This window comes from Boleophthalmus pectinirostris, unplaced genomic scaffold (genome assembly GCF_026225935.1).
Source record: "Boleophthalmus pectinirostris isolate CB_2022bp ecotype Guang Dong unplaced genomic scaffold, ASM2622593v1 HiC_scaffold_8, whole genome shotgun sequence".
Taxonomy (NCBI): Eukaryota; Metazoa; Chordata; class Actinopteri; order Gobiiformes; family Gobiidae; genus Boleophthalmus; species Boleophthalmus pectinirostris.
Window position 1 is genome coordinate 26803991 of NW_026571515.1, and position 27671 is coordinate 26831661.

The 27671-nt window shown below is 38.8% G+C and overlaps 1 protein-coding gene across 1 annotated transcript; it reads right to left on the reverse strand.

The window, feature by feature from the left end:
* Nucleotides 1-2216: 2216 nt before the first annotated feature.
* On the reverse strand, nt 2217-7747 carry adora1b (adenosine A1 receptor b). Its single transcript, XM_020930120.1, has 2 exons — nt 7407-7747; nt 2217-2970 (listed from the first exon to the last, which is right to left on the reverse strand). The coding sequence occupies exons 1-2, from the start codon at nt 7745-7747 to the stop codon at nt 2217-2219; spliced, it is 1095 nt and encodes a 364-aa protein (XP_020785779.1).
* Nucleotides 7748-27671: the final 19924 nt, after the last annotated feature.

Below are 27671 nucleotides of genomic sequence, written 5' to 3' on the forward strand. Positions count from 1 at the left end.
TCTGGTCACACTAAATTAAAAGTTATCCACCATGGTGATTTCAGTTATCAACTGTTACTGCACTCAGAGATGTTAAGCTCCTTCAAACTAATGTACGCTAAATATGCATGCACCTGGCAGTTGTTTGTTGCCCTGTTGGGAATTCTGTCATCCTCCTTGGGGCCTCATTAGTTGCATTTCTGGCTGTAGCACAGGCAGTCCATAATCTCTAAATCTTTTCAACCTTTGTCCTTTCTCTGGGACAAACAGAAAAGTATAAATAAAATTCACAAATAAAAAATAAAATACAGCAAGTTGAGGAAGTTGACAAAGGCAGATATTCAGCCAAGCTCCGCAAATGAAATCCAGACACAAGCAGAAGATAGACTGGTGTGTGCAGTTCCTGTAGCAAGGAAAGTAACAGCTCCCATAGTGGAGACTGGAACATTCACAGCATAAAACCCAATGGGATGACTGAGCTGAAACGAAGGCAGGCCAGTCTATAATTAAGAAAGAAAAATAAATTCAAATAGTTACAACCTTATTTTTTTAAGTTGATATTTGTAAAGTTTTGTGTATGCTGTGATCATTTTAGCTTTCCCAAAATTCACTCAACATGATGTGAACAAAGAATCTTTCAGCATGTAAAACTATATTTCAATATTTATATAGCATTACATGTACAGTAGAAAGCACATTGTTACAGTATCATAATTAATTATACATGTATTTTCCAAGTTTTCATTTTTATCTCACTCCACTCTACACTGTGGTAACATTTGAGAACACCTAGAAACTGCAGTTTAGATTTGTTCATAATACAAGCATAACACAATCCCTGTCTGTACCTGCCAGAAGTTGGTTAAAGTAAAACAAAAAAGAGAGATTGTCTTTTGCTCAAGAGAATGTAAATAATAAACTTAATTTCTCACAAGAGACAACGCAAAAGTAATGTACATTCTCTTTTAAAAGTGGCTAGCACTGGCTACATGACTACATCTACGCCCTATGTGGCAAAATGCAAAATGGAGTTAATATATTATACTCACAATCTTCATGTTTTCCTCTGTGGGCTTATACAAAAAAATGTGCAATGAAAAATTAAAATGCCTTGGACTAAACAGTCTCTTGGTAAAATGCAAAATGTTTGGACCTCCACATCCATTCATGTAAATAACACAGAGATGATCTGATTAGCAGTGTGGACAAGACTAATGGTCCATGATGGTACTGCAGTACAATAAAACTGAATATAATTCTTCATTGACCATAACGAAATGTTCTGATTAAAGTAACTTCCACAGTGGCAATCTTTTAACAAGACCTGATACTTTATTGTAGGATTATAAATCCAACGAAGAGCAAAACAATTGTGAAAGCTGATCACTTAAAAAAAAAATGTCTTCATGTAGTAGTGTTTTCTGTTTGTAATGCAACTTACGTGGGGAAAACATAATTGTCCAAATAATTGTTTCTGTAAACGACACTGAATTTGAGTCATTTCTTCAACTTTCGGTTCCAAACATTTAGCAACCACTTTGGATCCACTGTCCTGTTTCATAATAGACCCCTGGTCCCACTGCCAGCTGGCACTGGGAATGGGCAGATCGAGTCCTCTTAAGTGCATCATGTTCTGTGTTTCCCATGAGGAGCTGTCATCCTCACAGACTCTCCAGCACATAGCGTCTCCTAAAGCTGCTGTAGCCTCCAGCTGCTGGCATGCTTATCCCTGTCCATCTTCTCCATAATGGATCCAGCACTGGGAATTTTCTGCTTCGCTGGTGTTACCGGATTAGTCCTTTTCATCACTCTTCGTCCAACTAAATATCTTTGCCTTACAAGTGTTGTGCGAATAGACCCTGAAAAAGCCAATAGTAAAAGTCTATTTACATAATTGTTACATTCAATCCATCCCAAACTCAGTAGTAAGATCTTCAACACACATTATACCGACCTCATCATTTTTTCAAAAGTTAATACTGACTGTTCATTCACGATAACTTCATGCTACACTGCACCTGACTTCATTTGGTAGTCTTTTACTAAGAGTTGAACACAGCAGATATTGACATTGTAAAAGAAAATTGTATTACTGGCCACTGTTGGAGGGCATCCATTGCTCCTGAGTATTAGCAACTTTCCATTAGCTTCCATGGCAGCCATTTTCACATTCTCATCGCATAAAATGAGGTTTTGATCAATAAATCATCAAAAATGACCCAGCTGTTTACAAAGTCTTATACAGCATTCTGTTCCAGTGCTTGGTCTTTGGACTCCTGGTTCCCCTTATCTCGCTGCCCATTCTGGGGGGGAATATCCAATTTGAGCATGGGTTTCTGCATGGAAGGAGGTGACTGGGGCATGTCTTTCCTATCACTCGGCTGGATTTCTAAGACAGGAAGGTCCTTGCAACAAAAATACTGCTGCAAAATTTTCTGGAATGCCGTGCGGAACTTTTTGATCCGGAACGCATAAACGATGGGGTTGACAGCAGAGTTCCCATGAGTTAGCAAGATGGCGACGTAGAGCAAAGCAATTGGTTTGTTGCACTCCGGACAGAATAGAGTGATGCAGTTGATGATGTGTAAGGGCAGCCAGCTGATCGCAAACAGGAAGAGCACAAGAGCCAAAGATTTCGCGAGGTTTAACTCTTTGTCGTAATACTTGTTTGGATCTGAATGACTTGTATTGATCTTCTTGTTGTTGAGCTGCTTGTGGATCATGTAGAAGATCTCTGCATAGATAACAAGCATGAGTACCAGCGGGGGCAGAACCCATCCAAAAAAGTTGAAGTACACCATGTAGTCCATACTGATGACTGTTTCAAACTGGCAGGTGATAATGAGGTCTGAGGAGATAGTGGAGGAGTTCTGCTGCAGGCGCCATAGGTTGTTCCAGCCCAACATCGGAGTCAGTCCCACAATGAAGGCAACGGTCCAGCAGAGCACTACAGCCAAACCGGCTCTACGAGGAGTCACCACGCGCTTGTACCTGCGGAGGATAAGAACATTCTTCAGATCACAGCCAGAGCAACATGGGACAGCAGCAGGTGAGGTGTAGGTCCTGGCTCGTTTTTCATCTGGACACATGGCACAGAAGCAGCGCAGGTTTAGAATCCCTACACACTCCATGTATACAGATTAATTAACTATCCCAGTCATTTATTTCTGTAGGAATTTGAATAACATGCTATTGTTATTTTCATGAAAGTCTTTCATCAACTGCAAAATGTATTTAAATTACATCTAATGTGCAATTAACATTAGTGGATATGAGGCATCCCTATTGCTGAGGATGGATTGCTCTGTTGTTATGTTTGTTTCATTGTTGCTGCTGCCAAAATTTTTATTTTCTTTGGGATCAATAAAGTATCTATCTATCTATCTATCTATCTATCTATCTATCTATCTATCTATCTATCTATCTATCTATCTATCTATCTATCTATCTATCTATCTATCTATCTATCTATCTATCTATCTATCATTTTTAATATGAACAAATGAGGGATTACATGAGCTAATATTTTGTACTATTCATTCTAACTTTATCCACTCATGTCCTTTAATTCCATCTTATTGTTTAACTAATTTCATCATATTGTTTACTGTTGTCTATAAATCTCCATTTTGGACGTCCATCTCTTTCTCAACATCTAACATCGGCTGTCCTATTGATGCATAATTCTATCCTTGTCACAAACAATGGACTCATCAATATCTTTTATCTCTGTTGCCTCCAGCTTTGGCTCTAATGCAACAGGCGTACCTGCTCTTAATTTTGATTTTGTCTCATACACCCTACCTCACATTTTAATAGTGCATCAGACTTGTATAGCATTTTTTTGGATACCAAAGACACTTTACAAAGCATTATTCATTCATTCACCCTTGATGGTGGTAAGATACTGTTATAGTCACAGCTTCCCTGGGACAGACTGACATCTTTTAAAGGCTTTAAAAAAAAAAAAAGAACCAATGAGGGATTACATTGACTGCTACTATCTCATATATTTATTCTCTTTCTCAAATTTTAACTAACTTCATGTTATTGTTTACCATGTTCTTAAATCTCCATGTTGGATGTCGATCTCCAACACTCACATGAGCTGTCTTACTGATAATTGTATCCATCCTAATCACAGTGAACTCATCCTTATCTTTTAGCTCAGTTAAAAGATGGCTGTAAGACAGCAATCAGAGCTGCTCTTATTTTTTTTAACTTTGCCACCTGCCTTTTCCCTTCATGGTCCCACCTACTGAACACGACTCCTCTGCACTCTCTCTGTGCTGGACTAATGACCCCAGTTACTTAAAATTCTGCACCATGCTTTTTCTCTTACAGTATAAACAACATTGAAATTACAGTTTTATCTATTCCACAGATTAATTGCACACTTTGTAAACACTAGGCTTTTTTTTTTTTTAAATCTCAAATACAGAGTCCTGCAAAACCCCACTTTTTGTCTCAAGGTATTTGGACTAAATATGTGGTTAAAGTGGATTAGCCTGAACTGAAAACTAGCTCCGTTATACAACCATTCATGGCCTCAGCCGACCCCAAAAGGCAACTCATATTTTATAATTTTTTAGGTGTTTAAAAACTCAGACAATTTTCTTGGTGATTAATCAGAAATTAATCACCTGCAACTATAAAAGTTTGGCTCAATAATGCTAATGGAACATTGATGACTGCAAGAAGGGTACTCCAAGTATCCACTTAAAGACATTAGATTTCTAGAGATAGGCATCTTAGTCCAATACTGACCCAATGACACAAGAAGGCTCAGTTTAATCCTAGCTTGCATCAGGGATGAGAAAGTTGTTTTATGTGTTCACACTGTGGCTAGTCAGATCAAGATGGCCACATTAGCTGACATTTATTAGGTGTAACACTGCTGATTGCCAGAGAACTCTTGGCTTTACTCCATGCTGACCTTTGATGGGAAGATGCCCCTAGCCAAACAAATGCTATAACTTATTTGACCACTGACAGTTGCGGAGGTAATATTGATTTGGGGATGTGTTTGTAGAAGTAGGCTGAAGGATCGTGGTGAGATCGCTATTCTCACACTGATACAGTGAAAGAAGAAAGAAATCAGATAATGCCTCAAACAGAGTTGAGAGGATACGGACACTTAGCCAGCCCTGTGTTCTGCAACTAACTGTAACACAGAAACATTTAGTTGGAGGGAGGAATCTATTGCAGTCATGTTACAAAACTCTTTCCCACTTAAGACTTGAAGAGCTTGGGAGTGGCAGCTCTGACTCCCATGTGGGGGGAAGTGGTATTTTAAGATGGTGAGGAGGATAGAGCAGAAGTTATTTAAACAACAAATTAACAAAACTGAACTTTAGATGAAACTGCCCTCTTAATTAAGCTTCTCAGTGAGTGCCTCAGTCTCAGAGCACGAGCTTTTGTTTCAGACCTAAGTGATAAATGCCATGAGAGACAAAAATGAATATGAAGATGGAGTCTACTTTTGTAATACCCTTTAGGACCATATCTGCATTTAATCATTGCCAGCAACATAGAATTACATATACCCTTTGGCAAATAAGCTCAATCCTATTTGGCACAAACTGTCTTTTAGTTCAAGTAGCATTTCGACATCAGCTGGCATTTATGGCATATAGTGCATTGTGTCTATTGGTTGCATTTAATTTACTGTTTTTAATGAAAACAAGCAGGTTTCTACAGAATAACAAAAGCACCAATTTCCATTTGTATACATGTTTATAAGTATGGATATTTCCAGTCCAACCATTCTAAAAGGTCCCAAAAGTGTCGCTTTAACTGCATTATTTCTATTAAAGATGCCAGGCCACTGTGAAATCAGATTTAGGTTGCAATGATTTTGGAAATGAACAAGCAAATTGCAAATGTTAATGCTCCTAGTCATTTTAAGAGACATATCTCAAGTCTAATTGTGATGAAAAACACCATTAGACATTTCTGAAGAATTGCACAATAAACTTCATAACAAGTGCATTTAAGTTTCTGTCTTGGTACAAATCAGACACTAGCAGCCATGTTTAGCAGAACATTATGAGTGTTTATCACTTGTAATACATATTTGACTATCATCAATTACTGCTCAGCACTAACTGTGAAACATATGGCCGCTTGCAAAACAGATAATGTAAGCCAAAACAAGGATTTCAGACTGGCCTAATTCACTGAGCTGTAAAATTTAAGAATCTAACAGTGATCTATTGCAGTTTTTCATTAAAATAATGCCTATAAATACAAAACATCTTCTGCACTGCATAGCTCACATTTGAGCTCTAGTATAACTAATAGACACTGCTGCTCGATGAGCCATGCTTTACTCTGTGTCAGTAGTTTAGTGCCATACTGTACGCACATGTTGTGACTGGGCTGGCACTCAGTGGAGGCCGGAAACAAGGCCCACGACAAAATCAATTCCCAGATTCACAGAGAGGGGACTTCTGGTGAGTGTGAGCAGAGGGGCTAAGGAACAACTATCCACTATCTGATCAGCACTGTGGCAACTGATATGGTCTCCAAAATAATAAGAAATCTTCAATAGTGCTGATCAGTTTGATAAAATAAATTATGATTTATGTTAAAAAAGACAAAAGACAAATAAATATGATCAACTAAACTATAACAATCTTATGCATATCAGAACATGTATGTTAAGGTCTACAACAAGGTTAGTTATTAAGACCCCATGGAGACCACATGTTTTGAAGAGGAAATTATTTTATATAATTAATTGCAGTTTTTGTGTTTCGCTAATTGCAAAACTTAAAGTAGCAGCAGCGTTTTTTTGTTTTTTTTTAAATTGTGATGATAATGACTATTTTGAACATCCACTCACCACATAGAGCAAAATAACTAATTATTTAGTAGAACATTTTGATGATTCAGTTTTATCTGTTGTAGTTTATACTGTTCTACTGTGATGTATGAGCCAGATGTTGTTCACATCTGTGTGATTACACACTGACTGGGTACAGTTAGACAGGACAGAACATACTAGCTCACAGTATACCCAATCATAAACAAACAGTAGGGCTATATGTTCTACTTCCCTCAATAATTCCATATTTCACACATAACAACAAAAGACTGCTGATGTTAAAAGTGAATAGGGCATAAAAAAGGTTCTAGATTTGGTGTCTGACAATGGCATGTTGGTCTTTAGGCTATAGATTCCCTGGAACAATGTCTCAGCATCTTGCCACAGCTCCCTGTGGTGGCAGCAGCTGATTAAGTGGTTTTGTAGTTCACAACCTACAGCCACAGAGGATGAAGGCCAACAGGGGACAGCACTTTGTGAGCTTGCCACCAGTATCTCAACAACATAACACATGTGTAGTAAATATGTGAGAGACATTGCACTGTAGGAAATAGTGAAGATAACATACACGCATCCAAAGGTGAGCTCTGTGTCCTACCTGGTGGGGATCTTGACCCTGAGGTAACGGTCAATAGCGATGGCCAGCAGCGCCAGGATAGAACTTTGTGTGAGCACCAGCACCGTGCACGCCACGAGCAGGCAGCTATAGAAATGAGTTTGGAGTCCGATGCTGATAGTGATTGCGAGGGGTATCACTAGGGCTCCTACTGCGATATCCGCGAGCGCGAGAGACACAATGAAACAAAACGTGGTGTCTCTGAGTGACTTGTTTATCTTTACTGCCCAAACCACCATCACATTCCCGAGCACAGACGAAACGGCGATCAGCACCTCCATCCCGATGTAGAAGGACTGCGCTGCTGTGAGTGTCCCGGGCATCCTGGCCACTGGATAGACGCCTGTGTCCTTGATCAGATTTTAAAGCCAGTCTTTGCGTCCTGTCTTTTCCAAACGTCCATGTGCGTCACGATTCCCACATTGCCGCTAAACAAATGCAAAAGACTAAACTTTGTGGTCTAATCCATCGAGAGTCCTACTTTCAAACAGCATTTTTGGGGATGTGAGCGTCTTCTCTTATGGAGCAGGTGGCTATTGTGCGCTGCGCGTCTCCCCTCGCTTCACTACACCTGCCTCCATGGTGAGCTGGGCATCCTCTGGCGCACCGTCAACAAAAGCTGTGGTTAAAGCTCGGGGAATAGAAGCGAAAGCTGCGATGTCTTGGATAAACCGAAAGAACTGAGGAATGGTGTCAGGGCACTGATGGTTTCGCTCCCATTCCTTCTCCGTCTTTCTCTCTCCACCCCCCTCTCCACTCTCACAATAATGCAGTCTCCGAAAATAACTCTGATACTTGCCTTCTGTTGCTTATAAATTTAATCTATCGCTAGCACCTATGTGGTGTTATTCCAGTTCCTTTTCCCCTTAATCTTTCTTGGCGCTATGCGCAGCTTTACGCGGGACTGTCCCAAGAAATACAGTGTTAGTCCAGAGGTCATAACGCCACACACGCCTCTCTCACGCCCTTCTAATGCTAATGGACCTTGGTCTGTTTCCGATTGTTCAGATAAGAGGTGAGGCGGTGTATGGCATACTCTGTAGCTGTTGTACTCTAAAAGCATATAAATCTGTTAATATTTCATTTGGAACAATTTTGAAAACTATTGGATTAGCCATTCTTGCATTACCTCTGAGAACAAACTCAATTCAGGTCATTCTAAATATATCTGAAAACTTCAAAGACCACTTAGAAGCCTGAGGGCAGCCCCAGATCTTCCTAAATAATGGGGAATCTGCAACAGCCAAGAGGCAGTGCAGCCCATAGTACCTATAGCCATATTTTGTAGCTACACACAGTTTTAAAAGGACGCCACCTTTGGCACCCCCACAACAACCGTAAAGAACAAAGTGTGCAGCACTGGCATTGTAAACATACAGGAATAACCTGGGCTACAGCAATGGCATTTCATGATCCCTCAAGGAAGTTCAAAGGTCATAAACATGCATGAAGTGCATTTGGGTTACTTTAGTTACGTACAAAACTTGAAAGTTAAGGATATATACAAACTGTTAAACACAAACAAAATAGACTTAATAACAGAAAGGTTTATTAAACTAAACAATATAGTTCACAAAACAATCTGTTTCAGCCCTGAAGATTTAATCCACTATATCCCGTCTTGTCTCTTGATAAATCCTCAGAAAGTCACTCTCTCTGGGGACAAATGTCAGGTTGCACTTGAAAGAATTAAGGATTATGGAGATGTTTCCTTAATCCCACTCTCTGCTAAAAATAATGTGATCCAGGGACTTGGAGTGTTTCAGAATTGTGTGTTCCTATCCTAGAAACTGATCATGTCGATATTCATTATTACATTACTATTTTTGATGCATTCAACAATCTTAAACCATTTTCCTGACAGTTCCAATCTGTGAAAAATGAAATGCAAAGAGTTTAGTGTGGAAGAATGTATATAGTAACGTGTGCCAAATTCATCTGCACACACTGTACATGAGGATAAGCAGACAGGAAATGTGTCTGAAACTGGCTAATTGGGAATTTTATGTTTGCAAACTCCAACATGTAAACACATAGTGTGACCCTCATAAACATGTGTGACCACTATCCCAGGATTGAGAGATTCTTTGTGGTGAAGAAGTGGTCCCTGATGGTTCCCACGGCCACATATATCACCAGATTCCTATAGAAGGAGATGGAGAGGCTGATGATATCTATAGTGTCTGAGGATATTCTCAACAGGAGACCAGTGAAAAGGCTGCTTCCATGTGTGTTTGAGTCACACTCATCAGTGCGCAGCTCGAAGGTCAGCCACAGTGTGCAGCAGTAGACGAGCTGCCATATGGACTAAGGCTGTGACTGGGATTTGATCCACTTGTGACGGTTTAATGAGTGTAACACATGAGGAATCAATCATTATGGAGCTCAGGGTGTAAGATAACGCTCTATAGTACACTGAAGCTGACAAGCGCATTATGTTTCGAGTCAGCTGTCAGTGGGCTACCGTGTTGGGTTCTCAGAACAGATGTAAATGTTAACGCTTTATTACTAAACAAGCAGTAGACATGAGTTATCAGTGACTTTTAAGATGCAAATCCTCTGTCCTCACTATTTTGTTGTGCTTGTTTTTTGTATGTTTCAGTATTTAATTGAAACTGGTATTAATTACAACATTTTCAATACATTTAAGTATTATAATGCCCTGTTGTATGAATGCTGCTAAACATATTTTGACATAAATGTGAATTAAGCAGTTCATATTTCTTCTCAGTTTCAAATTAGTGGTTGAAATGCTATTCCACCAACTTAAAAGTCAGTGGTTTGAACCATCAGACCAGTTAATGTTGTTGTTGAGTTCTTGGGCAAGATGCTTTAGCCATGTGTGTAACCCAGTGTATGAATGTGATGAGTCCATGAGTGATCGGTGGAGGTTGGAGGGGCTAATGGTGCTAATTAGCAGTCTCACTTTTGTCAGTCTACCCCAGGGCAGCTTTAGCAACAGAAGTAGCTAGTAAGGCTTTATTTAAACTAAATATTCTTGTTCTTCTAGGCTCAACTTTTTTTTTTATCCCTAGTTTGACGTTCAATGTCAATATTCAACTTAGTTATCACACACCTGTTACCTGTGTTTTTGTATTGTGCAGTTTTACTCTGTGTCAGAGACATGTATTTGAGCAGCTGTGGTAATAGTGACAACCCTCGGTCCACAGTGACTTTAAGATGTGATTCTGCTGGTCTTGTTGTTATTGTAGCACTGAGCTGCTTAGCAGAGGAGTCCTGTCATGGATAACACCAAAACAGACCTGGGAATACTGCTTATGCCACCGCATGAACATTTCTTAAACACTTCTCCCAGAAATAGGCTGACATTTTTCAACTACAGAAGTCTCTAGTGTGATTTACAACAGGCCAGAGTAGGTGTGCTCTGACAGCTCAGTTTGGCTTGATAAAATGTCCATAAGAGCGAGTGGTTTGAAAGACGTTCTCTTTTGAGGCGGTGTGACCAGTGAAGTGCAGTCAGTTTGTGACACTCGGCTGCAGTCTTCCTACAGGAACTGGGCACACATCGTTACTGCTGCCCACATACTCTACTCTGTTCCTCAGTCACATGAGACCAACTCTGATCTGACAGAAAGAGCCACTAATAGATGCTACTGTGTACAGAGTAGACTCCACCTTGGCCTAAACACTTTATCAGACCTTTAAGCCCCTGACAAAGCAGAGGGTGTGTTACTGCTCAGTGAGGCATATCCATAATATTCAAATGAGGAGATCAAATCGTGTCCATGTCCCTGTTTGGTGTGAGCTAAAAAGCCTTTAAAAACAATATGGTGCAGTTATTAAGAAGGGCTCGGGCCATGAACATCAGTGATGGTCTCAGGGGAGCGCTGAATGGCACATGACAGCATTATTAAAACTCACAAAGACAAGAGCCATGTCCTATTAGCCAGGAAGCCTTGAGGAAAACAGTTTAGATGTTTCAAACAAGACTGGGGCTAACAAGGACCTAAAACCTTGTGCTATTACAAGCCACATTTCACGAAAATAACAGGAGATGGATAGCCTGAGCAAAGCAAAGACCTTCAGTGCAAAATTCAGATAGGAAGCAATATTGTGCGATGCATTCAAGTGTCCCTTAGACAATCAAACAAGCTTTCAAATAGCGTATAAACTATTACAGCAGCTGGGTAATGGGTTGGGCAGACAGCCATTTACATGAGCCTCGGAGAGGGGCGCACCATCAAGCACTACAAAAAGGTTATTATTATTGCATGTATGTACGTACGTACGTATATATATATATATATATATATATATATATATATATATATATATATATATATATATATATATATATATATATATATGTGTGTGTGTGTGTAAACAGTTAAGTTTGGTGGCAGAACAATCATGGTCTGGGGTTACATCCAGTATGGGGGTGTGCGAGACATTTGCAGGGTGGAAGGCAATATCAATAGCCTAAAATATCAAGAAGTATTGGCTACCTCTTACATTCCCAATCATAAAAGGGGTCAAATTTTGCAGCAGGATGGTGGTCCATCGCATACTTCTATCTCTACATCAAAGTTTCTCAAGGCGAAGAAGATCAAGGTGCTCCAGGACTGGCCAGCCCAGTCACCAGACATGAACATCATTGAGCATGTCTGGGGTAGAATGAAAGAGGAAGCATGGAAGGCAAAACCAAAGAATCTTGATGAACTCTGGGAGGCATGTAAGACTGTTTTCTTTGCTATTCCTGATGACTTCATCAACAAATTGTATGAATCATTGTTGAACCGCATGGATGCAGTCCTTCAAGCTCATGGAAGTCATACAAGATATTAAATATGGATCTCACAGCACCACTACTTAATTCACTGATGTTCTGCAACATATTTTTGTATTTGAAGTAAATTATTAGTTCAATTTTCTGTAGGCGACAAAACTTTTGTCTTGCCAAAATCTGACCTTTCTGTGTTCATTAAATGATCAATCTTTCTTCAGTGAAGCAAATTTATTTTAGTATATTGAGCATAATTTGGGAGGGTTTTAGCTTTCATATGAGACATTTCTAAAACCAATCGATTAATTTAAAGTCAGGTTAGAAGCTTTTGTTTCTACAAAATGGATAAGCGACAAGACTTTTGTCAGGGACTGTATATATACACACACACACACACACACACACACACACACACACACACACACACACACACACACACACACACACACATACATAGTATATGTGGTTTACTGAAAATCTAGAATTAACACACCATTCATTTTCTCTGCATAATTAAATCTGATCAAATTAGAGCTGCTCTTTTGCCACGAGTCACAGTAAACTGCTGTACACAAGAGAATATGACACATTTGTATAATGCTGGATCTAAATTATCATTTAAACTCACCCACAGGCGATGTTGAAAGCAATACTGTGTATCATTATCATAGAGAAGCCCCAATGTGTGGCCAGTGTGTGTTTTAGTGTAGGAATAAAATGCACATAAATTAGAAAATGAAGTCTATAGAAGAGGCTTACAAAAGCACTAATTGTAACTCACCGTGGTAAACAAAAAGCTATGCAAAAACCCCATGACTCCTGAAATAAACACTTCAGGTGTGAAATCTTCTTCCACTGAACCCTTGTAAATATTCAGTCAAATTTGTTTTTGTAATGAGACATTTTAACTGGATCCCTATATCAAAATTGCATCGCAAATGCAACATTTCTGGAAACACTGCTGGATCTAAATGAAATGTACTCCTTCTGTCTATTTCTCTTTTTATTTAAATATACACACTCTATCAGTAAATTAATTCAGCAACTTGTCAATATCTGTTTTGCGACTCTTTCGAACAGTCTTTTATCAATATTTGTCAGTGTTTTTTCCTCTAATTGGCTGCTCCGTTCCTGCTCCTCTGGACCCTCAGTGCCTGGGACATTAGCAACGCACCCACTTGAGTCTATGGGGCAGAAGGAGGTGTCAGCTTTCCTCTAACCCTGTTTTCTTGATGGGTGCTTTTGGCCCTCATAATAATGTGCATCATGAATGTGTTGTTTACTAGATTATATGGAGACATCAGCCCTCTCAGCTCACCTTTCCGTTTACATGATAACCCTCTGTTCTAATGCAGGGTACACAGAAAACAAATGCATTATGGGGTGTCCAATGAGCACAATCAATCCACATTATTTTATAGGCTTGTCTCTTTGCAATATAAACCAGCGTATGCATAATTCATGGGGTTTTATCCGTTGAATGAGTTGCTGCTTATCATTTTATCTTCCTTTTATCGGTAGGCCTGTTAAACTGCTTGAGTACCGTTTATTACTGGCTTACGGTCATCTATAGATGACCATCATGGTATGGGCAGGTCTTTAGGCAAAATCTATCTGGAGGATCAGAAGATAAAACAATACAACATTGAACTGATCCACTCCAACAGAATCAATAGTCCAAAAAAATTACATTTGCATATCTACATTTTAAGATTAGGTTGAATAAATAATAGTCAGTCTAGTTAATTTGCCTTGTACAGTATTTGTCATGTATTTGTCTCTCAAAAGGCACTGACTAGACATTGATTCAATTTGTAAGGAAAAATAGTGTGAAGTGTAAAATATGTTATTTGGCTTGGATGTAAATGCACTCTTTGAGATTTTAGCCATCTGCACACACTGCACAAAACTAACATCATGCTGTAATGTAAGACTTTTTATCAGACAGCAGGAGAAAGTATTTTATTTTTCCATTACCACATTCAGTAATTTAGTTATTTGTTTTGGCATGTTTCTATTTGCTGTATGTTACAGTAGCTCACCTCCTGTTGTTATGTAATGTAATTCTGTAGAATGTTTTTGCTTCCCTTCCACTTAAACTGAAGACACAGTAAAAAGGGTTTTCCCCATTATATTTTTGTCTCTCTCTGCAGGAGCACTACATTTAGTTGAAACAGAACTAATAAAGAAACCACCGACTGCATCCTTCCTTCCTGCCTGTAGTGGGTGAGCTGCGAGCCCTTCCACGTCATCAGCTCCTCCACAAACAAGATTACCGGGCAAAAAATACTCGCCTGTCAGAAACTGCACCCCATCCCCACGGCTCCACTCTGCAGCTGTCAACACTGAGAGAGGCAGACAGCAGCACAACGGCCTCATAACCCTCCAGATACCAAGGTTTGAACACAAGGCTTTTGTACAATCCCAGGCAGGTCTATAGAAGACCAAGTAGGTTGTAGATTGTAGATGATGGAAGAGAATCCGTGTATCATTCGTTCATTCGTTTTTCAATATAAAACCAAAAATAAGAAAACGAAAAAACAACAGTTTTCTTCGTTATTTGTCTCCAAAACCAAAATGAAAAAACGGATAACGATTCGTTTTTTCAGTTTTCGATTTTGTGTTTAAATAAAGAATGGAAAAAACGGATAACGGCCGTTTCCCGTTTACGTGACTTCCGTGACTGCAATGCCGGACTTTTGCACCGGGTACGGACTGAGACCGGGACCAGACCGGGACCAGAGCGGGACTGAGACCGGGACCAGACCGGGACCAGAGCGGGACTGAGACCGAGACCACACCGGGACCAGACAGGGACCAGAGCGGGACCAGGGCGGACTCCGAGTTTTGACTCCGAGCCTCCACGGGGTCCGAGCCTCAGCTTCGAGCTCCGGCCCTGCCGTGGGCTCTGAGCCTCCGGTCTGGTCCCGGTCTGGTCCTGGTCTTGTCTCGGTCTCGGTCTCAAGCCTGCTCTGGTCCCGCTCTGGTCCCAGTCTCACCGCATACGGACTGAATCAGGACGGATCCAGGTCCGAGACCAGACCGGGACCAGAGCAGGACTGAGACCGGGACAGAGCTGCTCTGGTCCTCCGCGCTCAAGAACCGCGGCTGGTTCCGAGGTGCAAAGCCTCCGACTGACGCATTCACACCAATGAAAATGAATCAAACTAAGAGCTTTTGGTTCAAATGGACCAGGTCCGGGACTAGACCGGGACCAAAGCGCTACTGAGACTGGGACCAGACCAGGACCTGAGCGGGACTGAGACCGGGACCAGACCAGGACCAGAGCGGGACTGAGACCGGGACCAGACCAGGACCAGACCGGGACCAGAGCGGGCCAGAGACCGAGACCGAGACAAGACCGGGACCAGACCGGAGGCTCAGAGCCCACGGCAGGACAGGAGCTCGAAGCTGAGGCTCGGACCCCGTGGAGACTCGGAGTCAAAGCTCGGAGTCCGCCCTGGTCCCGCCCTGGTCCCGGTCTGGTCCCGGTCTCAGTCCCGCTCTGGTCCTGGTCTGGTCCCGGTCTCAGTCCCGCTCTGGTCTCGATCTGGTCTCGGACCTGGATCAGTCCTAGTTCAGTACGTACCCGGTGCAAAAGTTCGGTATCGCAGTCACGGAAGTCACGTAAACGGGAAACGGCCGTTATCCGTTTTTTCCATTCTTCATTTAAACACAAAATCGAAAACTGAAAAAACGAATCGTTATCCGTTTTTTCATTTTGGTTTTGGAGACAAATAACGAAGAAAACTGTTGTTTTTTCGTTTTCTTATTTTTAGTTTTATATTGAAAAACGAATGAACGAATGATACACGGATTGAAGAGTATTACAATTATACATTTACACACTAGCCACATGAGCCTCGATATAATGATAATTATACTTTATAGTGATCAGATGTGACCATAGACTGTATATATAAATGAACATAGCTAACCCAGTACCCGCCACGTTCCAAATAAAGAGGTGAGCATGGGTGCACTTCTGGCTCCACTGACTCAATTCATTTTCTGTTCAAAAACATGGCCCTGCTCCCTAACGCTGCCTCGTCATTTTGGTCTTAAGATGTTTGTATTAACTTTCTCTGCATGATATCTTTAAATTAAGATATGAACATTAATAACAGACCAAGCAGGTGCACAGTCTGTGGATGTGGCACTCAATTACACTCATACAGACAAGGTATAGGAATATCTTGCTCAAGAAAATAATGAACAGTGGAGAGCAAGAATCAAACCACCAACTCTATGGAAATTAGATAATTGCATTCAATTTTGAGGCCTATTTTTTTTTTTAATAAAGTAAAAGGTGAATTTAACTCACAATAAAGAATATACAAAATCTGATAATCTGAATGCACTATAATAGCAAATGTTGTTTTCCATGAAGTACTCTTTGTCAACAGAATCTTTCTTACAATTAAAACTATAAATTACTGTAACCATCTACCTACACAATGACTACTTGATGCTATACTGAAACACCACCTCCTCTTCTGAACTATTTATACTAACAGGTGTAAAGAAATTAGTTCACCTCCTCTTCAAAGGCTGCTATTTTTGCATCATGTTAATTTAGCCCTTCAAAGCCAGCTAAGCTTAACAATGTCTAAAGCATTTGATCATTTGTCTTTTTCCAGGTGTAGCAGCACACCCATCACCTTTCTATAATGATATGGAATATTCACTTCATTTCCCCAACATGTGATCCTATTAGAGTAATTGGCTTCACTTTTGACAGCCATATGTATATGTGTGCTATAACATAACATACCTGGTACAAAGCCAGATGGAGCATTAAATATTGACAGTGTATGTTACATCCACTTATGGTATTCTTATTTGTTGCAATAATTAGAGAGATAGATGTTGTGCATATGCTTGTTAGTGCAAAACAGGTCCTGGATAATTAGGTGATATCGTATTCAAAAGGTGGAGTAAAATAGACCTGAATAATTACTTCAAAACACAACTCAGCATTCTTCTTTGAAAGCATTATCTAAACTCAGCTCTGGAGAAAGAGGCAGCACAAAGAGGGAATACCTAACAAAGGGAGAAAATAATGGAACTGAAGGATAGAACAATATCTGTCTAAACTAAGCAAGACAATGCATGCATGCAGCTGGAAAATATTGATGGACTCTCTTTGGTACCAGATATATCATTACTAACTAGAAGTATAGATTCTCTTACAAATCTATCAGTACTTTTTCTCCAAAAAATATATTTTTTCAAAAACTATCTATTTTTAAATACATTGTTTATACACACTGGTATCAGATTAATATTGCGATACTAAAACTAAAATCGCTGATGCCATCCATCACTACTAAAAGCTGTTTTAGAAGTAGAACGTGGCATGATCACTGAACTAAATTTTGCCGCATATGCTTTATCTTTTAAGTGGTATATTTAATGAAACCAATTCATAATTAGTGTAGTTATTTGTTTGCAAGAAAATACAAATGAATAATTTAATTGCCTAGTCAAAACTACTACTGTTGTTAATATTCACTCCAAACGTCTTTATGAAAAGTGAAACTAGCTACTTATTGAATCAGTTGATGCTTCTATTAGAGTTTTGCTTCTAGCAGAGTACAACTTTGTACTATTTAGACTATGGTGCATCAATGTATTTAATATCTGTATAAAATTGTATGTAATGCATAATATGGAGTTAAATTAAATAAACTGATGCTTTTACTCATATCTATGCTATTACCAAACACTTTAACAAAGAGGATATAGTGCCAATAAAGGTCCATACTACTACCAACTACTACTACTAACCAACTATTATATTAACTACTATTTAAAGAGACCATTATGAATAATAAATCTGTGTCCCTCTGTAGTGCTCTGAGTCATATTTGAACTATTAGCATAAAAAAACATCTTTCTGTCTTTGAATGTTGGCAGCACAATGGTCAAAGTACTACTTAAAAATAGCAGATTTGAATAAATACTTAATGATGCATGTCAGCTCAGGCCTTTGAAAACATCTGAACTAAGCACTGAAGAAAGCAGCGACAGAAGTAGTAAGGAGAGAAAATATAATTAGATTGAGGCATACAGGAGACCAACATCTGCCTAAAACAAGATTGCACAAAAGATGAAAGAGAGGTGCTTGAATATGTGGAAATGGAGCTGAGGTGTGGTCCTTGCTGTTTAAATCAAACGACTTGATTTGGCCTCTTGTGCATTATCTTTTAAGTGGCGTCTGTTGTGAGCCCAGTCTGCTCTGATGTTCCAAGGCTTCTGAAAAGTGGGTCAAATGCACAGTTTGGGCTGGCAGGGGGAGAATCCGCTCCAGCCCCTGCGTCTTTGATCTCGCTGCGGTAGTTTTTGAAGATTGTCAGGACTAGTCTTTGGAGAAAAAAAAAAGGATAATCAAGCCTAATTCTGAAATGGGACACTTCAAAAGCCCCCAAACTTACATTGTCTGCATACTGACATTGTATGATGATGCACTTTCTCATCACAGACTTTCAGAGCCAAACTGTGCCTGGACTAGGGACTGAAGGCGGGTCCTATGATGTGTCAAGCACACACAAACACGGTGCTAATCAGTCACACTTGGGGGAGAGATGCATCACACAAACAAGTCTTAGATGCAGATGAATAGATGGCACATTTCATCTCTTAATTAAATCTGATCACTCTACCATATGCAGCTCTACTCCAATAATTACCTATCACCAGTCATGCATTATGCATTGTTGTTTGTTGATTCTCTGTTTCCACATTCAGAGTACATTTAGCACAGTCTCACTGATGTTAACGCCCTCCACAAAGATTCATTTGTATTGATTGGTTGACCTTTTGTAACCTTCTGCTGAACACCTCCATGTGTTTATCAACTCTTTTGTGAGCACATTAATAGTGCCGAAAGCAAGAAATGTATTGATTCAAGACCCTTTGACCTCCAGGTTTTATAAGTTACAGCACCATTGGGTGAGGCGCTGACTCCAGAAATAATTTGATCGAATGAACAATGTAGCATGACGAAGCCAAAGTATGTAGCAGTTGCTGTTACGTTAAGATCTTTCGCTCTGCATTATTATATATTGTAATACTATTTGTATAACCCTGTCTATCAGTTAGTCATCATGTTTTATCATTCCAGCAGTTTAGGCAAAACACCTCCCAGTCTCTTCTTTTTTCAGCTTCTGTGTGCTACACTAGACAAAGTTCCTTTCATGGGATTGTCTTGTAAAACACCAGATGTGTATGAGCAGCAGCTCTACTCTAAGCTAATCTCATTTTCTGTAACAATTCAGATGCCTAAATCTGGGATGCTGCTGTGGGGCTCTTTCATTCTGTTTTCACTGCAAATATTGTAGCTCTTCTTGGAAAAAGCTAAATAATAGAACATGTGTTTTATACCAGAGCCGTTACTGTGCAACGGGATTTCTTTTGTATTCCTGCTGAATTCTCTTTATTCAGCCTGTGTGATTTATATTGCTCCGATACCAGAATACCCAAGGCTCTGGCAGGATAGGGAATATATAGGTTGTGTTTGTCTGAAACATTTAAGATATCTGTCAAAGAGTGTATAAACAGTTCTAGATATTTCTCAGTTCTGCCTGAGCAAATTATTTTAATATGTTATGTGCTGGTTTGAGTTTCCTTGTTCAGGCTGCAACCAGAACACAATATTTTAAGGTCAAAATGGCTGTTAGTCATAATTACAAATGCCTGACAGTTTCCATTTTCAGCATGTTGTTTAAAATTCAACACGCCTTTGGCTAAACAGAGATATACACAACAGGGGGGAATGAGAGGAGCGTACTGTGGAATATATTGTAGAAACATATTATGCAGCTTGTCCTACTCTGGTTTGGAGATGAATTTTAAAGTGCTCCAGTCCAAATAGTTGAGTAATGACACAAATCCCAGTTCTCTGTGGACACTTGCCATTTCAATTTGATTTTAAGAGCAATTTGGCAAATGAAGGAAATGCCTGGTGGATCTGGGATTATAAAGCACCATTTGGAGAGAGCCGCGAGCATGTTTACATAAATGGAAGGGACGAGATTGGAGAGAGTGGTGCAAAATAATAATTACACCAAATGTGGAATCCATATTTTAGTGCTTTGCAAATTTCAATCAATGCTGGCAAGCAATCATAGGTAGTTGCATTATAGCAGATGCTAAAAGCCTGCAAATTTAAATAAACTCAGGTACATTACAATACATCAGAATGTGCTTAATGCTCCAATAGAAGTATTTACTTTCAGTACCTTATTGTTGTGTACTGCAGTGCTGTGGGAGGATCTGGCGTGTCATGAATGTTCCAAAGTATGGCAATGAACTATTGTAAATTATAATTACTGGCGTTTATGCCCAAGTATACTTGGTTTCCTGGTGTCAACTACATGTCACCATGGAGATGGTTTTTTATGCCATTATGTGGAACATTCCAGGCAGAACTACAAAAAGAAAAGTAAGTAAATACTAAGTAAAACTTAAAGGTAATGAAAAAAACAAAAACAAACCATGCTTCTGCACAGCAATTTTCCATTAATATACAAAAGCAGGATACAAAACAATGCACTATAACTTCATGATGCTGATGCGATGTGTAGTAGTTTCATTATCGAAATGCGTGCTGATTGTAATGTGATAGTGGTATGAAGGGGGAGTGACTTAGCGAGGGACTCCTCATTTTGCTCATGTTTATAGTGAAACTTATCAGACATGCTTCAGTAATACATTGTTTTCAGCGAATATAACATTTTCAAACAATACAAGGTAACATGGTGGCCTAAAATTGTTATATGTTAGCAGTTAATCTCCCTGTATTACCTGTTTAAATGTATTACCTGTTTAAATAAAGTAACATTTCAAGTTTACAGTGAAGTGAAGTTTTGACCTGTTCAGGGCATTCCACAACACAGCAGCATTTGATCATGACTTATGAAACAGACTGCAATGAGGCAGACTTGATTGATTTGATTCACTCAGCTTCACTATGAGCTGATAGCACTTTGTACTTTCCTTCAAAGCATAATTGTGTTTTAATGCCACAAACGAACAACACATTTTAATAGTGTGTTGTAATGCCAGCATTGGTTGATTGTTGTTGTTTTTCATTTACTAATTTCATTCTTTCCTTCTTACTATCTATCATCTCTTACTTTGTTCATTTAATCACCCACTGCACTTCACATTCGACAACAATCGGTCCCCTTTATCCAACAGAAAATTAAGCCTACAAAATAATAATAAATCTGAAAAGTCATTTAAGTTGGCATTGAAGTTGACATTTCAAGCTAAGGAAGCCATTTTTTGTGCCCAGAGCAAACAGTAGCAGAGAACTCCTTATTACTACTTATTAAAAAATTCAAATAAGGGGTCCACATATTAATCAAATCTTTTTAAAGATTAGATAAAAGATGGAAAACATCGATCGGCTTGTTCAAAAATTAATGAACAATCAACAATGATGAAAAAAACAACTACAATATTAGGGTACAGGATACAGATTGCATTGTCTGAATTGTAAAGACCATAATTTCTTTGTCTCACCATAAGATCACTGGGTCCCTGCCATGATTGCCCCATTTATTCATCTGCACTGGGCCACTCTCCTTAAAAAACCTTTGTGTTGTCATTGATTTAAGTGGACACCTCACTAAGTCAGCCCATCCTGTTTGTATATTCACAGCCAGCTCTATTTACCACCTGGCACTTTGATGGATTACAATATGCTCTATAAGAGGTTAATATATATGCTCAAGCACTTACAGTCCTCTGCACATATCCGTTTGGGGTTAGTGACTTTATTTCCTGTGCAAATACTGAGCGATGGTATCTTGACCTGGTAGATGAACTCTTGTGGATGCCAGCAATGAAAAAGACGTTGATTAAAATGCTTTCTTTGTTGCCAAATTAATTTTGTTTATGTAGCCTCCATCATTTCTATAGGCATCCATGTGGGAATTTATGTTGCTATGGAAATGGATATCAATGTGGGAACTAATGTATGGAGAACAAATAACATTCAGGCAGAAGGAGATTAGAAAAGTAAGCAACATGCTTGAAGTGGTATTGCAATCATGACATGACTAACAAGATCTAGATTACCATTTATGTGATAATAATGTTTTTGTTTCTTTTTTCTTATGTTTACAATAAATTAACTGCTAACTTTAAATATCTTTTCCATGTTGCTATGTTTGTTTCTATGTTGTTGCTGCAGAACTTTGAATTCTATCTATCAGTCTATCTATTGATCGACCGGCCTACCTACCTACCTACCTATCTATCTATCTATCTATCCATATTACAGCCATATTGAACCCCGTCACTCTTATATCACAGTGGCCTTGTGTTAATGGAAGTGAAGTGAAGCGAAGCTGAATGCTGTACTTTAGTGACACGTAGCAAGGAAAGTAAACAGCTGTGATTTCCAGCACTGTACCACCTACAGCGCATTCATTTGGCCTAAATTCTTTTAACCTCAGCATCTGGAGCATGGCCATAACTAACCTTAAATGTTTAATGCCCAAGCAGAAGTCAATTGCGAAGAGGTGTAGACTTTGAGTATATCCAGTGAAACGTGGACAGAAACATAGAGAATGCCTGGAGGGAGCTGCGTATACAGGTGGGTTATATGTTCAAATCAAATCACAGCTTACAGAGTCAACCTGGAGTGGTGGGCTTCTGGATTAAAGATTCAGTTTGGCTTAATTCAATTCATAAAAATGTTATTGGTCCTTGAGGCGTCACTCAGCCTTCATAAAGCAAAGCACTGGAGGTCTGACCTGGTCCAGATATCTGACCTGATCCAGATATCAGCCAAACTTGGCCAGGAGGCCAAGGTGAAGCTTATGTTATTGTTCCTGTAGGGAACTGATTCTCTGCATTTGAGGAATCCTCCAGCATTGTTGTGTGCAGGAGGCAATGAGAAACTGCACTGTTGTTTCCCTGTGGTCATTATATCAGTGTGAAGGCTTCACTTAGTGCCAACTGTGACTCCATGTACTAGTTTGTTTGTGTTTTTGTATGTGTGTATTAAGAGTATAATATATTTATAATATATATATATATATATATATATACACACATATACACACACACACACACACACATATACTATTACTTTCTAGGCTCTCTCTAGCTCTTCCTTGAGCCCCTATATATATATATATATATATATATATATATATATATATATATCATACATACCAGGGGCTCAAGGAAGAGCTGGAGAGAGCCTAGAAAGTAAAGGCATCAGTGGTGCCTGTGGTGATCGGAGCACTCGGGGCTGTAACCCCCAAACTGGAAGAGTGGCTTCAACAGATACCGGGAAAAACAATGGACATCTCAGTCCAGAAAAGTGCAGTACTGGGAACAGCAAAGATACTGCGCAGAACTCTCAAGCTCCCAGGCCTCTGGTAGAGGACCTGAGCTGAATGAGGGTGAGAGAGACCTACCACCGTGGAAGGTGAGAAACACATTATATATATATGATATATATATCATATATAATAAATGTATAATTTTGTATCTACAAAGGTAACAGTCAGCAATGGAACAGTGAATGTGTAATGTTTTGGCAGGGCTCTGTTTCTATAGTTACTTATAATTGAGTAGTGATGAATCTGTTTGCAGACATAGAATTGTAGACTGAAAAAAAATGCACAAAGAAGAGTGAACTAGTGTCTTTCAAAAAAAAAAAGAAAGTATTTTCAAAAATCCATGAATATATGAACACTTGAGTGAGTAGTAGAATGTATTTTTTTGAATGAATCTTTACAACTGCATTCAGTCATCCAGAGGTGTTGTATTTTCATTTTCTTCAGATGTTTTAGGCTCCTCTCTCAACAAAACACCACATATGAACCTTAGTTTTAATCATGCATCAGATGTTGCCCAGGTGCACTCACTGGGTTTCAATAATAGATGTTGATTTTGTTCTTTGCTGATGGTTCCACTTTGAAAAGCTTCTTCAAAAAGTCAGTCTGAAAGTCCATGTTCTGGCTACCATGTTATTACAGTTTGGTACAGCTTATTTTATTCTTTCTGTTATTCCTGATAGACCAGTGAAACAGAATGAGGTAATTTGGCTTTTACCATCCTTTGATTGGACAGAAAGATGTCACTGTGAGAGTTTTAAATGGTCTTTTCACTCACTGGACAATAGAGTCCTGTTTCATTACTCTGAAAAGTGGCACTGCCCTGGAGAGTTTATCTGTCATAGATGGTGTGAAGCACATTAGCCGCTCTTCAGACCTCTGGACCACTTTCTCTGACTCACTCTTAGGTGTTAGGTTGAGATCGGTAAAACAGCCAATGGCGCCTTCTTTCCACATTAACATATTCATGCACAAGAATTCATTCCATTCGACACTGACTGCAGCAGCTAGCCCACTCCACATGACATACTTTGCACTTATTACAGAAATGTACCACTCAAATGAAATACACTTTGATGCATATGCACAAGCACTGGGGACAATTAAAACCAGGGCCTTTAATGTATTTTGTTTCAGATGAAGCTTTAAGTCTCTGCCGATCTCTGATATCATACAATACCAGTGCAGAGATGAAAACAGCATTTATTTCCCTTAAACTCAAATAAAACAAGTCAGAACTGATTCAAATGTGACCCACATGTGGGCCCAGTCAAGCAGAAGTATACAGCAAGGCCAAAAATTCAAGTTAATGCATCTGATATAAAAATTTATTCAACAGATAGCATATGTACTCTAGTTTATGAAACTGTTTACCTTTTTCTGTACCATTTTTGGTTCTAAAGTTACATAGGTTTTAAACATACCATGTATGCAACATGGAGCAAAAATTATTTCCCAAATTTCAAAGACCTGCAAATCATGTAAATAAATTGATTTATTTCATCATATCTTGTGTTATTCGATCTTTGAACTGTTGATGAAGGTACATGATTTTTAAAAAAGGAAATGTATTTAACATGATAAAAATTTGCTTGGAAGGACTGACATATTGTATAGAAACAGTTACCTTTCATTTTGAAGTAATATTAAAGCATTTGGAAGAAAAAAGCTGACAAATTATGCAAAATCATGCACCTTCTACTTGTTTGCACAATTTTCCCTCTGTTACTTTTCCCTCCGTTACCATGACCCTTCTTAATAAAAAATCTCATTACTCAAAAAGTAAGAGGTTTTTCAACCTAATCTTGTACCATATGGTAGAAAACTATATGAAGCAAATATTCAAACCAGTTTGTTAAGGATATGTAAGTGAGAACCGGTAGTTATCACTGTTTGTATTTATTGCCCAAAAAGTGCTGCATATGTCATTCCCTCCATTACTGACATGAGTTTTTAAATTTTTTGCCAACAACTTGAAAGAATATCACAGGGTTAACTTTACCCTGTTGGAGTGTTAACTCTTTCCTACATTCTAATACCTTACGTATTTCAGTAGTCCCTCTAGTTTCTGAATAAGAGCTGTTTGAATGTAAAAAATCTGCCCCTGTCTGCTACTGCTTGACCGGACCCATGTGTTATTTATCTCTGATGTAATCACAACTTTGTATCAGTTAAAATTAATTGTTCAACATTGTGAGACTTTCTGGGCCAAGTATGACCAGTAAATAGTTTTAGTTTTAATATCATTAGTTTTAATAATATCAATGTATATGTCCAACCAGGATATCATCTGAACCGATATGTGGAAACCGATATCCAATCCACCAAAATTGTCAGCATCAGTGCATAAATTCGATACCTTCCTTCTATATTAACATATTCGTGCACAAGAATTGATTCTTTTTGACACAGGATGCACTTATTACAGAAATGCGCCACGCAAATGAAATGTGCTTTGATGCATATGCACAAGCACTGGAGACAATTAAAACCAGGGCCTTTAATGTATTTTGTTCCAGATGAAGTAAATGACCCACTTAACCGCAGATAGACTGGAACACAGAGTGGTCTATTGCACACAGGTACGAATGATGGATAGAATTAGAGGCGTTAGTTAGAGAGACCTAGGTCAAAGCATGTGCATGACAAAGTGCTGGCAAAACAGCTTATTTTAATTGCAAAACAGGGAGCCAATTGTTTTTTCACCTTAAAGCTAATTTGGAACAATTATTTGCTGTTTTTACCCTGTCAGTGTGCCCATAATGAGTTGTTGTTTGTTGGTAAGACAAAAAGAAAAGAATCAGGAACTTTGACTGTTCTATTCAGTTCAGTATTTTTTCCCCAAGATATTCTGATTCATTTGTAATTTATTTTACATCATCTTTTCATCTGACACTAACCTTTATATTTATCCTCGGTGTGCCAAGAGCTCTTTTGTTTTTTGTTTTGTCTGGTTGGATATGGCTAGTGTCATGCATCTGTGTTGTGTTGTTTTTTAAAGGCCCTGTATTACATCATTTTCTGATTGATGTTATGATGTTGTTTCCTCATCAAAAACATTCCCGTAGTTGTGTTTTGTTTCATTCACACAATTTTAACACACAACCTCTGCATATTTAGACTATGTTATTCTCTCAAACTAAAAACTCACTTGTAGAGGAAGTGCTCCACTGTGTTTCTAAACACCATACACTCATTCACTAGAATCATTTGGATGATTTCAGCCCTAGATTTGCTAATCTTTACTGAAGTAAACGTAAAAGGTACCTGACTACTACTGCATTATGACATCACAAGGTGGAATAGAGCATTTTGAGCTTTGGAGATATAGACAGACTAATATTAAAAGATTACTCCATCATGTCTGAATGAAATAAAACACAACTACTGGTATGTTTTTGATGAGGTAACAGCATTATAACATGGCTAAATGCATATTTTGCATAATATAGGACCTTTAAGTATTGCACTTAATCTTGTATAAGTAGTACATGTTGATGTGTGATGGCTGTTGTAGTGGTAGATCCAGTGTAGCAGAAAACACTGGACAATTAGAGCATATAGTAGGTCAGAGTTCAGCAAGTAGGAGGCGCACAGCATGCACTTTTCCACCAAATCTGCAAAGCAGATACAGGCATAGAGTTTAAAATAGCTTCTTCTCTTCCCTATTTTGACCTACCTCTCTGGCTTTATGTATACCGTATATATATATTTCTGTAATTGTCTCTAGTTTGCAGCTTACAACATGTCCTCTTTATTTTTACTCAACATTTATTGCTATTTCTAAAATCCCATGAAATGCCCCAAATAAATATAAGCTCACAATAACTGTTGCTAACATATTTATTATTATTTTATATTTAGGCATTCAAGTTGTTGGCTATATTTGAATGCATTTTTGTGTACGTTTTATGTTTTATAAGGTGGTACTGCAGTGTTCACTTTAGGTTGCTAATTGGTGCTGAGAATATATTAGGTACATCATTGGTTGTTTTTCTTACTCTTGGCTAATGAGTTGGAAAAGTGCAGTTTCATTATTTTGTTTATTTTGACGAGGTAGAGTCTCTGAGCGAAACTATGTATGCGGTGCCACAATTGCAAAGTGTTCAAGAGTCCCTTCATTATAAGTTATAAGTAAGA

Coding starts and splice junctions, on each gene's coding strand:
- adora1b (XM_020930120.1), bottom strand. CDS start 7,747: ATGCCCGGGACACTCACAGCAGCGCAGTCCTTCTACATCGGGATGGAG. Junction 2,971..7,406: donor AGGGTCAAGATCCCCACCAG/GTAGGACACAGA, acceptor TATCCTCCGCAG/GTACAAGCGCGTGGTGACTC.